The sequence below is a fragment of the Lycium barbarum genome, chromosome 10 (genome assembly GCF_019175385.1).
Source record: "Lycium barbarum isolate Lr01 chromosome 10, ASM1917538v2, whole genome shotgun sequence".
NCBI lineage: Eukaryota > Viridiplantae > Streptophyta > Magnoliopsida > Solanales > Solanaceae > Lycium > Lycium barbarum.
The window spans coordinates 116027423-116043899 of NC_083346.1; the positions used below are offsets into that span (position 1 = coordinate 116027423).

The following is a 16477-nucleotide window of genomic DNA, read 5'->3' on the forward strand; positions in this document are numbered from 1 at the left end:
AGAAACAAAACAAGAAGAAGAAAAAAGGAAAGCATAGCGAATATGCTATGGAAAAAAATGGTACTTTGGGAAAATGTCTATAAGTCAAGCAACAATGTGGTCCTTCTAGTAGTAAAACGTAGACTGCCTAAATCTTTGACACTTTTTTTTGAAAAAAAAAAAAAAAAAACTAAGGAACCAGCAGCCAAAACTCTTGAGTGCATTCTGGGTAAACCCCGCTTCTATTGCAATAGTCTGCAAATCACATAGAAGATGTAAAGCACACTAGGCAAGTCCCTTGCAGCGAGTTCAGACTGAGAAGGTTGTTGATGAAAGAAATCGATCCAAAATCTTATGTGTGGGAAATCACTTGCTGAATCAACTCAACCACCCTTACGGATATCTTTGACACTTTTATTATAGTTAATTTTTAAGGGTTGATCACAAATTAAATAAACAAATATTTTCCTAGAAAACTTTGATTTCCAAGGTGGACAAGAATTAGAAAGGCTCTTTCAGTACGGCAAGTAAATTAGTATGTGGCAAAAAAAAATTAGTACAAGAAGTCGTCAATATAATTGATAATGGGATGGATACATTATTTTATACAACAATAGCAACCTTTCCTTATTACATTTGAAAAGTAGTTTTACTTTAGCTTCTTTAATAAATTGGAGAATCTAAAAATAGTACTGCAATCTTATGTGTGCGTGTGACTTGTTCTTTGGATGGAATCCCTTCTAGATAAATTCTTTGAATGGGTATATGTAGAAATATTTTTTCATCGTCAACTTATAACTAAAATTCATCTTGAAATATGTTAATGTTTAACAAAAGCATCCGACTTTGTTTTGTTTTCCTCTATGTTTTTTTGAAATGTGTTTCTTGAGTATCGAATATTAAAAGGAAAAGCAATATTTAATCTGACATTCTATGAGGAAGTATTAGTATTAGCATATGCTTCGTAGTGTCTAATGTGGATGAAGAATTGAAAAGCAAAAAGGGCCTTGATGAAAAGCAAAAAATTACTATTTGAATAAGTACGGCATCGATGTTGCTTTTGTAGCTTTAGAGAGCGGGAATGGAATTCCAGAAAAGAATTAGCATGTGTTTTGAAACCTTTTTTTTATTTTTTATATAGTTTGAAATTTTGAAAAATATAGAATTGTCAAACTCAATTTTTGAGTTTTTAGAAAAATTGTTTGTTTGAGTTTTTTTGCAAAAAAAGAAAAACAAAAAAAAGTTCACCTCTTTTTCAAGATTCCAAACTCAAACATGTGCTATATTTTCTTCTCCTTAATAATTATATAGATGTCGTTCATGATGTATCGATGTTTACATAATAATGACCAACAAATCCTACATCAAACATGTATGATGGACACATATAAGATATCCGTTCTCATAGAAAAAGTAGTTCGGTGCATAAAATATTTCATAATCACACAAGGTACGATAAAGAATTACACCTCAAGGTTGTAATGTGGGCCTAATCAAGAGCAAATGATGCATCGACATAAAAGTTAGCTATTTTCACTTTTTTAGCGAGTGATAAAGAAATTGTAAGGGAAACAAAAAAAATCAAAAAATCGATTTATCAAAAGTATTTTTTCATTAAAAGCATAAATCTTGATTTACATTGACCGTCATCAAGATTGCATGTTTTTTCTAGTTTAATTCTTTGCATAACTTTGCTAGCAAAACGATACATGAAACTTTCAGTGCAATATTTTGTTGAACATTCATTCGAGCAGTTTCCTATCAGCTTCTCATCTGCCAAGAGTTTGTTAAATGTATGAAGTAAATTAGGTAATAATGTCATATTAACTTTACATGTTAGAACAAACATAGAAAATTATTGAAACTTTAGTTAAACAAGCAAAACCAGCTTACTTTTAGAGGTATTTCTTATTAAAAGTTTTTTTTAAAAAATATTTTGTAAGAATAGCTGTTTATATTTGACTTTAAGAATTTAAGAAGTATTTCTTTAAGTGATTTGCTTTGACCAATATTTTCAAATGTTATTTTACATGTCAAATTACGAAAAAAGAAATTATTACTAATTTTAATTTGACAAAAATAAATTTATTATATGTGTAATCTCGGCTAGACCCCTTCATCATTCTCTTTAAAAAAAAAAGATAAATATTTTTTATTTTTTGGAAGTTTGTCCGAACGAATTATTAGAAAAAAAAAAAAAAAACATATACCTTGATTAAATTCAACAAAGTTGGGTCTGGAGAGGGTAGAGTGCACATATATCTTACCCCTACTTTTGGCCAAAGCGTGGAGTAAGAGTGAAAATGAAGAAGATAAGTAATAAACTAAGAGCCTGTTTGGATGAGCTTATGCCTATAACCGGCAAACAACTTATAAGCTAAAAAAAAAAAAAAAATTTGGGGTAGTCTAACTTTTTTTTTTTGCTTATAAGCTGCTTTAGATAAGCTAAGTCAAATGGGCCCAATTATTTTTTTGAATTTATTTTAAACACAAAATGACTTTAAGCTGACCAGCCAAACACTCAAAAAAACTAAAAACAACTTATAAGCAACTTATAAGCCAATCCAAATAGGCTCTAAGTGTGGAACTGACCCCTTTAAAGCACTAAGTTTGTGCGTTAAAGGAGTCCACAGGACCATAACGGCCCTTGGGCTTGGTCCGTCCATTGAATTCCTTTAAGGCACAAAATTATTACTTTAATTTAAAGGTATTTTGGTCACCCTTTTTTCCCCCCTTTTTTAAAGTACTCTGATCACTTTCCTCTATCTTCGGGTAATTTAGGTTCCGGACTTTCAGAATGTAACCCGGTACCCTTGCTCAGTGCTTCATCCGTCCCAAAATAAGTGTCATCTAAGAAAAAATTACGCTCATTAAGAAATTAATAAGTACAATGTGGAGTTATTAAACTATCTCTATTTATTAGATTTTTTTGAGAATTGAATAATATTAAAGAGAACTAATTCTTTAATGTTAAGGGTGTAGTTGAAAACTGTGGACAATAATATTTTATTAAATTTAAATTCGCAGGAAATTTGGATTATATTAAATTCAAAATATATTAATCCAATAAATATTATGGGCTAATATGATTGACCTAATTACTTAAGTCCAGTAAATATGAATTTGATTAACGATCTAATGTCGTTGGGCTAGTCCATTAATTTGGGCTATAAATAATGAGCCCACATTGCTGAGCCCAAGATGTCATCTTACTAAAGGCCCACTTTGGTGTCACGTGTCAAATAACGTGGCACACCAAGTCAAATAAAGGAGCCTCTAGCATCATGCCGCGTGTCAAAATGATGCAGCATACCTAGTCAAATCAAAGGCCAATGAAGATGCACCACGTGTACAAGTGACATGTTCCGGCCAATCGAATACCGACAAGTCAGCTTAAATCTGATTGGTCGAAAGAAGTCTGTCCTTATCACAATTCCTCCCTTCTACAACTATAAATAGGGGTCTCATAATTCAGAAAAATGGACAAAAATTCTAACAAGAAGTAAGAGAGAGCTCGTGGATCAAACGCTACAGATTTCTCTACAAGCTAAAAGCATTCAAGCATTCAATTATTTCTTTAGAAGTTCTAGAGATCAAGACCACCAGATTCAAGGTCAAGCTAAAAGGCCCTTGAATTCAAGTACAAGTCCAGATCACATCCATCAAGTTCAAGATCAAGCTCAAAAGCCCTTGAATTTATTATTGAAAAGGTGAATCAGAGGATTCATAGAGATTGTAACACTCATATTCTGAAATCAAATAATAAGATTGTTGCGATATTTTTCTGTCTTGATTATTATTTTCTCGCCGCGAATTTTATTGTCTACAAAAACATTTATCAATTTCCGTTTTGAATTTTTAAGATGACATTTAAATTCTCAATTTTTTTTGGTAAGATACACACTTATTTTAGGAGGGAAAAAGTGAGTCCGGAAACAAAATGCCCCAAAAAAAAAAACATTTGAACCAAAATACCCCAACAAAAAAAAAAAAGTTACCAAAGTACCTTTAGCGCAATAAATTACTGCGCTATAGCACTTCACGGAGACGGAGCCGTTAAGTGCTATAACACAGTATTTTACTGCGCTATACAAAACTTTCTCTCACCTATAATGCAGTAAAATACTGCGCTATAGGAGTCTGTCATTTTCTATAACATCACATTTTCACTCCTCTTTACGTAGTTTATCTTTTTTATGTAGTTTAGCCGTATATTAATCATGCTTTGAGATTCCGGAACTTCAATATTTTATATAGAACTCTAGTTATATTTGTACAATTAATAAAATAGGCTCAACACATTAAGAATACGCAATACTTTGGATTATCATTTTAGTGGTTGAAAAGTGCTCGAAGTCCTTTTTTATTTGAAGACTTGTAGTCATTAGCTTTAAGTTATTTATCTTTTAGGGTTTCGCCTTAGTTTTAAATTAATGCTTAACTTTATTTCGAATGTGTCACGTTTTTTTTTATTATCAATTTAGGATGTGAAACTATAAACAATAATAAAGACTAAGATAATATTTATAAATATGCAAAAAATACATAATATTTACGATAAATTGTACAACACTAATGTATATACACTATCGAGGATGGGTCCCACATGTAGTATGCCGGAGACTATCCCTAGGCCTAAGACTCATACCATCCCCCACCGTCCTCGCCATCGTCTCCATCGCCCTTTTTCCTCTTAATAACCGAGCGCTCCAAGTCATGATCATCTCCTCTTCCCCTAGCCCTTACGCCCTTAACTAGAACGTGCTTCTTCTTGGGATCTAGTCTCACTGGCACGCTCAGAACCTCAGGCTAAGCTGGGTCTGGAAACTCGACCTCTTCCTCGTCGGGAGTCGCCACCGCAGGCGCCGAAGGATGAACCTGAAAAATATATAAATATTAGTACCATTTCTTAATTATATTGAATACATTAACGTTATTTATTTAATCAAACCTGTGTGTCAACGGGGACCTGAGTAGGCTCCTGAGATGGGTCTGGAGGCTCCTGACATGGGTGTGGTGTTGAATATGAGGTAGTCTCCTGGACGACATGCTGTTCAAAGTCCAAATAAAGGTTATAAAAATTAAATAAATATTTACCTTATATTGAATAAAATTAGTTTTAAGTAAAAAACTTACATGCGCCTCAGTAGTCTCATGAGAAGACACCTCTGCCTCGGCAGGCTGATGAGAATGCTCCGGAATGGGCAGCTCCTGTGGACCCACTGGCGCCGAATCCTAAAATATGAAAAAAATGAAATAATAAGTACTTTAAATGATCAAATATGTATATTAAATATTGACCTTATATTGAATAAAACTAATTTTAATTAAAAGCTTACATGTGGCTCGACAGTCACATGGGAAGACATCGCTGGCTCGGTAGGCCCATGAGAAAATGCCTGAGTGGGTGGCTCTGGTGGACCCGCTGGCGCCGAATCCTAAAATATAAAATAGTACTAAATAATGAGTAACATATATATACTTAAAATAAATAATTTAAATGAACAAATAAGCATTTTAAATACTAACCGGGATCAAAAACTCATCGAAGTCAATATCTCCAACACGCAAGGGTGTGGGGGTGCTCGCGTAAAAGAGCTCACGCTCTCTGCAACCTACGGGGACGGAGCCTAGTAAATATCCCTATAGTACCGGCCCATAATAACTCTGACCTATGATTGTCTTGCAAAGAGAATACTGATCTATCAGCGGGCCCCGGGTGAACAGCGGGTCCCGGGTGAGCATCGGGCGCCGGGGGAACATCGGGCCCAGGGGGGACATTCGGATCCATGAAAGAGTCCGGTCTGTACAAACTAAATTAGTCATTATTCTTGAAATGAAAGATAAATTATATTAACTAATTAATAATTTGTAGGGAATATGTGAATTATGTAGTATTATATCTTGTGAATAATTAACATGGGATATGCAGTAAATTTAATATGTGATAGTAAGGACACATATGTGATGACAAAGATTTTTAAGTTAATTACTTTTGAATTATGTGATGGCAAAGACTTGTTAAGTTAATTAGTTTGGGAATCGAAATTCAACAGTAATATTTGTTTGCAACTCTATTTTGAATATGTGATATATTTTTCGTTGACCAAATAGCCAACACAACTACGATAAAATTAAACTAAAAGAGTATATTCGTCGACCACATATTTTCCTAAAAACTTTACATTTTTTTCGTTAGATTATGTATTTATGAAAAGAAAAACTTTAACTATTCTTTTTAAGATAATCTTTTTTTATTTAACATATATATATTCACGCTTTTAAAATTATATAGATTAACATTTCATAATCATTTACAACTTGTATCGATAGTTGTTACCTATTGTATTATATTATGTTGTTAGTTTAAATAAAATGTTTGCTTTGATTGCTACTTTTATTTTATTGTTATGTGACGACGAAAGGTCCTATTTTATGTAACCACTGATTTGGTCCTATACAATACAACACAATACGATAAATGTCAAAACAATACTTAACAATCATCCAAACAAAGTGTTAACAACATAATAATTCATTACCAATCAACTTCTTTCAATTCATAAAGAATATTTAACAAATACTCAATTAACAAAATAATAATTCATTAACAATTCATAAATAATTAACCAAATTAACAACTCATAAACATATAACAAATTAAAAATTCATAAACATTTAACAAATTAACAATTCATAAACATTTAACAAATAATGAATTAAACAAAAAAAAAAAAAAAGGAACAGTGGCATAAGTCACTGCCCAGCCCGATCAAACAAAAAAAAAATGAAATTTGATTATTTTTTTTTTGGGAAATTAACGACGATTAAATGTTAAACATGCATGCAATATAATTTATATAACAAAATAATAACAAAAGTTCATAGTAGAAAACCTTAATCGAAGATTTTTTGTAGAGTTATTTAATCGAGTTGTACGCCGCTTTTTCTCAAAATTCGAACTTAGAATCTTGCTCCTTGACTAGAATATATCGAGAACCTAAACTATCAGGGCGAAATTTAATAGAAAACGACGTTTTTTGGGAGTGGGGACCACCTTGGCTCGCCTCCAATGGCGTTTTCAAAATTTTTTTGCCACTGGAGGGATGAGTGGTGGAACCCGATGGGGATTTTAGTGGGGTGATATAGCGCAGTATTTTACTGCGCTATAGGTGAGAGACAAAGTCCTATAGCGCAGTATTTTACTGCGTTATAGGTGAGAGAAAGTTTGGTATAGCGCAGTAAAATACTGCGTTATAGCATTTAACGGTTTCGTCTCAGTGAAGTGCTATAGCGCAGTAGTTTACTACGCTAAAGGTACTTTGGTAATTTTTTTTTATTGGAATATTTTGATTCAAAATATTTTTTGAGGGACATTTTGATTCCGGACTCGGAAAAAAGTACACAAACTCGTTTTCGTGTCTTAAAAGGACAATAGGGTCCTCAAGTCCTGACAGCCGATCCGACTGATGTGGTGGATCACATGGTTATGTTGGATAAGTCAGCGCACTGATCTATGCAATATATCACTATCATTTCTTGGTTCTAAATTTCTACTTATTGAAAGTTGAAAAATGAGAAAATGAACCATCAAAGAATGTGGTGCGAAAACATTACTTTCGAGTTTGAGTTTGGTATGACAAATGTTTGGTAGGAAGTATTTCCTCTGAATAAGCTTTACTTAGTGCGAATCAAATTAGATATAATCGAATTCCAATTTGAATAGCAGATTGCCAGACACCGAATAGAAACAAAAAGAACTGAAAAATGAGAAAATGGCCACTGGACTTATCACATGGGCTTTGCTGCCGTGTCTGGCAATTGCTGGTTCTGGTCCTTGGTCTTCGTCTTGGTCCTATTTTCTTTATTTATTAAATAAACTAATAATAGTAATGATTATAATGGTCAGATTCCCTGACCAATTCATGTCCATTTAACTGACTAGTTTTGGAGACTGTGTCTTTTGTTGAAGATGAGCGAGATGTGCATTCAGATAATTTCTAGATCACTAAAATATACTCCCTCCATTTTAATTTATATGAATTTATTAGATTGGATATGACATTTAAAAAAGAATAAAGACTTTTAAATTTAGTGATTTAAAATAAATCTTAAATAATTATGTGTCTGTAAATTATTTCATAAAGTAAATTTGTTTCCTAATTAAAAAAGAGGTTATTCATTTTAATACGGACTAAAAAGAAAATATATTCACATAAATTGAAACAGAGGGAGTAAAATACAGTTACCTCTATTTTGTAGGAGTCCGCAACTAAAATGCCCCCAAAAAAATCACTTTGAACCAAAATACCCCAACAAAAAAGAATTACAAAACTACTTTTAGCGCAGTAATTTACTGCGCTAAAACAGTTCACGGAGACGGAGCCGCTAATTGCTTTAGCGCAGTATTTTACTGCGTTATAGAAGCTGTTAAAAAAAAAAAAATCTATAACGCAGTAAATACTGCGTTATAGAAACAGTACCAAAAAAAAAAAAGGTCAACTTTATTTTTTGCAACACTTAGTGTTTTTTTCCATACTTTGATCAATGATTAGTCGTGTGTCAAGACTCCAAAACGTCAATATTTTATATAGATCCTGATATTTTTTTCTGCGTACAATAATGTAGGCTCAATACATCAAGGATACATAAACGTTCGGATCGTCATTTTAGGGGTTGAAAAGGTGCCCGGATTAAGTTTTGTTTGTAAACCTTATGTTTAAGTATTCTATATACATAGACGTCCATTTTTGTTTGAAGACTTGTTGTCATTAGCTTAAAGTTTTTTATTTTTAGGGTTTAAATTTAAGTGTGTTATTTTTTAAAGCGTAACTTTATTTCGAATATACGCGGTGTTTTGCGCTCGGACGTCCGATTTACGCGATTTTTTTTTTTGCAACATATTCGAAATAAAGTTACGCATTAAAAAATAACACATTTAAGGAACACTTAGTGTTTTTTTCCATAAAAGATCGCAACATCTTATTTTAATAAATCTTTTTTCTTTGCAGCGCTTAGTGTTTTTTCCATACTTTGATCAACGATTAGTCGTGTGTCAAGAATCTGAAACGTCAATATTTTATACAGAACCTGATTTTTTTTTCTGCGTAGTATAATGTAGGCTCAATACATCAAGGATACGTAAACGTTCAGATCGTCGTTTTAGGGGTTAAAAAGGTACCCGAAGTAAATTTTGTTTAAGAAGTGTTTTATATTTTAAGACTTTGATTTAAGCGTGTTATTTTTTAATCAAGACATAACTTTATTTTCAATAGAAATATAATTCTAAAAAATATAGGGAGAAAAACTAGTTGTAAAGTGGTCAAACTTTAGATGGTCATAACTTTGCGCTCGGACGTCCGATTTACGTGATTTTTTTTATTTTGGGTATTTTTCCGAGATCTATGCGGACAAACACCGCAAGGCGGTTTGGCCACCTTTTATCCCATTCAATTTCAATTTTTTCCCAAATTGGCCTGAAATTTTCAGTTTTATTTACTTATAAGATGATGATACGCAATAGATTTCAACGTAAAAATCACGGGGTAATATAGCTGTGAATGTCAATTTCACTTCTGCGGCTTCAATTTTTGAAAATAAAGCTGACTAATTTTCTCGACATATAAAGTTGACTAAAATAACCTTACAGTCAAACACTAAGTTTTTTCAAACAAAACTTATTTCGGGCACCTTTTCAACCCCTAAAATGAGGATCCGAACATCTACGTATCCTTAATGTATTGAGCCTACATTATTGTACGCAGAAAAATATATCAAGTTCTATATAAAATATTGACGTTTCGGAGTCTTGACACATGACTAATCGTTGGTCAAAGTATGAAAAAAAACACTAAGTGTTGCAAAAAAAAAAATTGCCAATTTTTTTTTTAGTGCTTGCTATTTTACTGCTCTATACAAATAAAAAAAAAATATTCTTTAGCGCAGAAAAATACTGCGCTAAAGCAGTTAAAAACCTTTTGGCAACGACTTTATTTTCAATAAATCTAAACCCTAAAAATAAAAAAACCTTAAGCTAATGACAACAAGTCTTCAAACAAAAATAGACGTCTATGTAGATAGAACACTTAAACCTAAAGTTTACAAATAAAACTTACTTCGGGCGCCTTTTCAACCCCTAAAATGACGATCCGAACATTTACATGTCCTTGATGTATTGAGCCTACATTATTGTATGCAGAAAAAAATATCAGGTTCTATATAAAATATTAACGTTTTGGAGTCTTGACACACGACTAATCATTGGTCAAAGTATGAAAAAAAATACCAAGTGTTGCAAAAAATAAAGTTGGCCAATTTTTTTTTTCTTTTTGGTACTGTTTCTATAACGCAGTATTTGACTGCGTTATAGATTTTTTTTGTTTTTTAACAGCTTCTATAACGCAGTAAAATACTGCGCTAAAGCAGTTAACGGCTCCGTTTCCGTGAACTGCTTTAGCGCAGTAAATTACTGCGCTAAAGGTAGTTTTGTAATATTTTTTTTTGTTGGGATATTTTGGTTCAAAGTGATTTTTTTGTGGGTATTTTGGTTCCGGACCAGTGTTTTAAAAGGCAGTTCTGGAACTCGCCTCAGGGTTCGCCCCGGGGCGGGGCACTAGCAAAATGCCCCAGGGCTCACGTGCGGGGCTTAATTCCTGCGAGGCTTACGCCCTAAGCGCCCGATTGTACGCCCTAAACACGCCTAACGCCCAACGCTCGGGGCTCGCCTAACAGTTCTTACATAATTATATGTTAAATTCCTTAATTAAAACCGTTGACCCTCATAATTCTTTAACAAATGATTGATACTTAATAATTTTTCATTTACCGAAATAAGAAGATTGGGTATAACTCAAATAACAAGTCGTAGTATTGCATATTAACTATATGAGAACATCGTGAGGGTGAATATCACTTAATATTTCTTTTAAGAATACATAACTGAATTGTGAATTTTCACTTGTCATTGGTCTTTTGTCCTATGTATCAAATTATCATATTTTATTATTTCTCTATTTGAAAGTAATTTTATTTTTATTCATGAAGGAGTTACGTTTCAATTATAATACTGATAAAGTTGTTTATAGGGAGATAAAATGAATAGAATGATAGTAATGTTGTTTTAACAAATTGTGATTTTTCATTGTTTGAAAGTTTAGATGTTAGAGTTGATTTGCATTTCATAATAGCTTTTATTTCATTGTATTGTTTATACTTGTAAGGTTATATATATATATATATATATATATACACTTTTCTTTTATTTTTTATGTAATTTTACCTATTTAAAAATATTTATTATAATTATATTATTTTATGAAATACAAAAAATTAAATACCCATGGGGCTTACGCCCCGTGCCTCGAGGCTTACGCCTCACCGAGGCATATGTAAAACGCCCCGCCTTACGCCTCTGCCTTTTTAAACACTGTTCCGGACTCTATTTTGTAGTAATCGAATATGACAATAACCTTTAATTTAATTTATTTTAATTTTGCTGATAAAATCTGTACAATTATTTGTACTTGAGTCCTTTTGTTTTTGCATTCTTCATTTCTTCTTGATGAATCCACCAGAAAAAGCATATGCATTTTTATTTATTTATAATAATAAAGATAATATCAGTAATACATTAATTGTCTTCTTAACCATCTCTTATTCGATTTCCATATTTAAAGTCACGTTGAGAAGGCCGTTCTTTCCTAGAAACTTTTCTGATTCCGAGACTTGAATTCAAAACTTTTAATCAATGGTGAAGAGATTTCATTCATCTATGGCTAGAAGGAGACACCTTTGAATTATCCGATATTGTAAAAGCTGAGACTCTACTATTGTTAGTGGTAACAACAAAGTTTAGTTCTCGCTCTGTTTCAATTTATATGTTATAAGTTTGACTAATCACAAAGTTTAAGAAAAAGACTAATTTTAAATTAACTACTATGCCATAATATTTTTATGGCTATTAGACTTAAAATTTTATGATCTAAAATATGTCTAAGGCTTTGTGTGGCTGTTAGACTTAAAATTTTATGATCTAAAATATGTGGCTGTAAAACTTATTAAAGGCAAAATGGGGAGGAATATTACAATATGCCCAGTAATATGCTAAACAAATATCCCAGACACAAAAACACATTACAATAATTTCTGGATATTTCTACATCAATAAAGCATAAAAGTCAATTAGATGCTTTCATGCTATAACTTCCATCAAGTTGCATTGACACTACTAATGAGATTGACATAAGTAAAGCAAAAAAAAACATACCAAATGCTCAAAATAAGCACTGCTCAACAACAGTAACAAGGGATGGTGCTTTGTCTCTGTGATTTCAAATACATAGCATTATTAAAGCAACAAACTTTATTACATAGTGCTCCTATAAACAAAAACTAAAGGATAAAGCACTAATGCTTCCCTCTTTCTCATTCCAAAAACTCATAAAAGAATAGGTAAAAAACATGGCAAGGAATCTCCTTTTGTTTTCTTTTTCTAATATACAGGAGATGCATTATCATCATAGGCAACTTCTGTATGTTCTTAGCCTAAAAACTCAAAAGCATATGCTACAAGATCCAAATACAGTTTAATCTTTTGTAAATTCCATTACCACCAAATACAGTTTAATCTTTTGTAAATTCCATTACCACCACTCACTCATCTACAAGATCCACCACTACTTTTCTTTATAGGTGCTAAAAAGATAAGTACAATGAACTGTACTTTCTCAAGCCCCTTTTGCTTTGCTATTCTTCTTGAGGAATCAAACCAGAAAAGCATATGCTAACAATATTCCAAAAATATCTGCATATGCTAAGATGAAAATTCGAAGAGACTTTCCTTTTTAATATTCCAAACTCAAGAAACACATTACAGAATCTCTGGACACTTCCACATTAATAAAGCTAAAAGATTAAAACTCAGTCAGATGCTTTCACACTAACTTCCATGAAGCTGGATACAACAAGTGGGGTATCACGAGGATAGGTTGTATGCGTTACATCAAGTTGCATATAACTTCAATATTAACTATTCAAGATTCAAGGATAGGTTGTATGCGTTACATCAAGTTGCATATAACTTCAATATTAACTATTCAAGATTCAAGAACCGTATATGAGACTTTCTTCTCGTACAGCTCAAGCAAAAACAGTTGCAACATATATGGAATAGAAAGTTTTAAATTATCAAGTAAGCAGAAACACATAATCCAGATGCTCAAGATGCACTTCATCAACAACAATAAGAAGAGATGGTGCTTCTAGACACATACGTAGAAGATATCTTAAAGATCCATATTATATTATAATAAAAGCAGCAACCTTTATTACATAATACATAGTGCTCCTCAAAACAAAACCGAAGGATACTTCATCAAAAACAAAACTGAAGGATAAGCACTTATCCTTCCCTCTTCCTCAACCTTTCATATTCCAAAAAACACATAAAAGTGGGAAAAAAAGCATAGATTTTTACATAGCCGGCAATCTTCTTTGTTTTTTTTTTGTCTCATACTATATAGGAGATTCATTATCCTCAATAAGATTCTTCTCCACAACACAGCAGCAGGGACTCAAAAAGGAGAAAAAATTTAAAGAGGAATCCCCTGTTGTAGTGTAAGTAGCTCGGACTCTCCAACCGCACCCGTGTTGGATCCTTCAAAAGTACACTAATTTAGAGGATCTGACACGCACCCATCAATCTTTAGTAGAACTTGATATCAAGCAACTTGCAAAAGGGGCTTAGTTTCTCCTCATTCTCTTCCTTTTCAGAGTGACCATTTAACCAAATCTTCAAACATTGGGGCTAGTGACAGTGTCTGGTAATATATACAGCAAAAGCTTATCAAGATTTGTACTGCTAGTTATTATAGGATAGTTAGCAAAAACCAGTAATCTTCTTCAGGTTCAATCAGCCATTGATCTTTTCACTCCTCCATTAATCACCCATGGATGTCCTGCATTTACCATATAACAATCAAAATCAGATCAAATTCACCAAAGATCAAATTAAAAATGAAGGGCCCAAAAAAAAATACTATTTTTTTTTTCAAAATTCACATTTTTTATGTCCAAACACCCACTAAAAATAAAAGTCAAAAAATAAAAAATTCAAAGAAAAGCTTCATCTTTTTAGCTCCATATATGTTCTATAATTCCCCTAACAACTACCAATGCAAATATACGCTTCATCGTTTTTTTTATATATATAGATGTAAATTTGTTCATACCCAAAAAACAAAACAACATGAAAATCAGATTATTTTTAGTTAAAAAAATAAGGTTAAAAGGAGAACTTACTCAGTACTTGTTCAGCTGAAAATCTTCTAGAAACATCCTTACATAACATCTTCCTTAACAAATCTTTGACTTCACTCGAAACAGACCTAAAATACCTAGTAGGAAATCTCAAATTTGCCCTCATAACAGCTTGAAATGTCTCAGTTGCATTTTCACCATAAAAGGGAACAACACCAGATATCATAATATACAAAATAACACCACAACTCCACACATCTACTTTCTCATTATACTCTTTCCCCATCAACACTTCAGGTGCCACGTAATACGGTGTCCCCACAACACCACTCATACTGGGCCCCACAATAAACTCACCCGACCCGAAATCACATAGCTTCAACTTACCCATCGAATCAAATAATATATTATCTGGCTTTATATCTCTGTGGGCCACACCCATATGATGACAGTAATTAACCGCGGTAACTAATTGAGTTAATATTAAAGCTGCTTCGGGTTCGGGTAAAGGCCCATTCGAAACCCGTTCGTATAAATCGCTATTTGGGCAGTAATCAGTTACCATATGGAGAAAATCGTCATTTTCGTAGAGTTTGTAGAGATTAAGGATGTTTGGGTTACCGTTAAGATGTTGAAGGATTTTGGGTTCTTTAATGAGACATTCACGGTCAGTGGAATCTTGAAGGATGTTTTTGTCGATGGATTTAACAGCAAAGGAATCTCCGGTTAACGGGCAGATACAACGGTAAACGGTACCGAATCTACCACGACCAATTTCTTCACAAATTTGGTAGTCGTTTTTTAAGGTTTGGAACATACTTTTTGTGTAATTTTTTTTTCCGAAGGGTTTGTTTGGCTTTTTTTGGGGGCTTTTGGTTTGTGGGAAATGGGACGAGGGTGTGTATATAAAGAGTGAAGAGAGAGTGGAAGGGTATTTGTGGAAATGGGATATAAAACCGGATATTCGCATAATTAGAGGTATTGTTTTACTTGGAGGATGGGTTGTCCTTCTCTTTTTCCTTTTTATTTGGGAAAGAATTTTTTGTGTATATTAATAGAAGCTTCTCATTAAGAAGTGTAAAGTTATTAATTATTTTAAAATTAGAAATGTATTATTTTCTCCGTATAATTTACGTGGCACGTTTAATCAGGCAAAGAGTTTAAGGAAAAAAAATTAGGTCTTTTGAGTTTGTAGTTTAAAATAAACTTTAAATATATGTGTGATTGTAAATTATCTCATAAAGTTAAATTATTTTTAAATATAGAAAGATAACATTCTTTTTTAGCAGATTAAAAAAAAATGTCATTGAGACAGAAAAAATACTTTCTAAAATATATAATTAGAAAATGAGTGTCTTATAAATTGAAAAAAAACATATATAGTAAAATAGATTAGATAAACGCTGTTCTATAATCAGTAGTTACCATTTTTTTCTACCTAGTGTAAAAAGTTTGAATTAATTAAAAAGTTTAAGATAAATAATTTCTTAAAGATTAAATATTATTTATAGAACCGGCTAAAAAATAAATAAAATCAAATAAACCGAAATGTCGGGCGTAACGTTTATTTATTGCTGTTGAAATTTAGGATACAAAGTGTCGGATTTTCTGAAACTCTTCTCTAGTTGTTGCAATTAAAACCCTGAATTTTTTTTACTCTTTATATATATATATACATATATCACAATAAAAAATTAAAAAATTGAAACCAAAAAATTTAATAACTTTGCTTGTGTAAGCAATTGTGTCATCCTTCATTTCATGCATAATATTGTCAACGTCGTGAAGGTGGACTTTTCTGTATAAGATTGAAAATGAAAATTAAATTTAAAATTTTATTAGGGAATTTGGACTTAATTCCTTTGGGAATTAGGTTGATTCACTCAACCTGGGACTTGTTGCTATTGATGTTGCTAGTTAAATGTAACAGTATTAAATTTCCATGCTTATGCAAGATATAAAGTGACTTTAATCCTTACTTGTGTTAAATACTATCAATACCTTCTTGATGTTATATACTAGTCACATTTGACTATTGTTGCATTTTTTTTCTTTTTAATATATTAAACGAAAATAATATTTTCTTATTTTAAAAAGTTTGAACACCTAATTTTGTTCTTAGTTACATGATCTTATAGTAGCAAAAATGTCATTGCATATTAAAAAATATATTGTTTTCATGACAAGGCAAATAGCGTCACATAGAGTGGATGGAATATTAAACTGGTGAAAATTGTGTTGT

General features: G+C 32.1%; 1 protein-coding gene across 1 annotated transcript; it reads right to left on the reverse strand.

The window, feature by feature from the left end:
- Window positions 1-13258: 13258 nt before the first annotated feature.
- LOC132614337 (phosphoenolpyruvate carboxylase kinase 2-like) lies at window positions 13259-15124 on the reverse strand. Its single transcript, XM_060328759.1, has 2 exons — window positions 14278-15124; window positions 13259-13934 (listed from the first exon to the last, which is right to left on the reverse strand). Exons 1-2 carry the CDS (start codon window positions 15050-15052, stop codon window positions 13885-13887), a joined length of 825 nt encoding a protein of 274 aa, XP_060184742.1. The 5' UTR covers window positions 15053-15124; the 3' UTR covers window positions 13259-13884.
- Window positions 15125-16477: the final 1353 nt, after the last annotated feature.

Coding starts and splice junctions, on each gene's coding strand:
- LOC132614337 (XM_060328759.1), bottom strand. CDS start 15,052: ATGTTCCAAACCTTAAAAAACGACTACCAAATTTGTGAAGAAATTGGT. Junction 13,935..14,277: donor TTCAGCTGAACAAGTACTGA/GTAAGTTCTCCT, acceptor TGGTAAATGCAG/GACATCCATGGGTGATTAAT.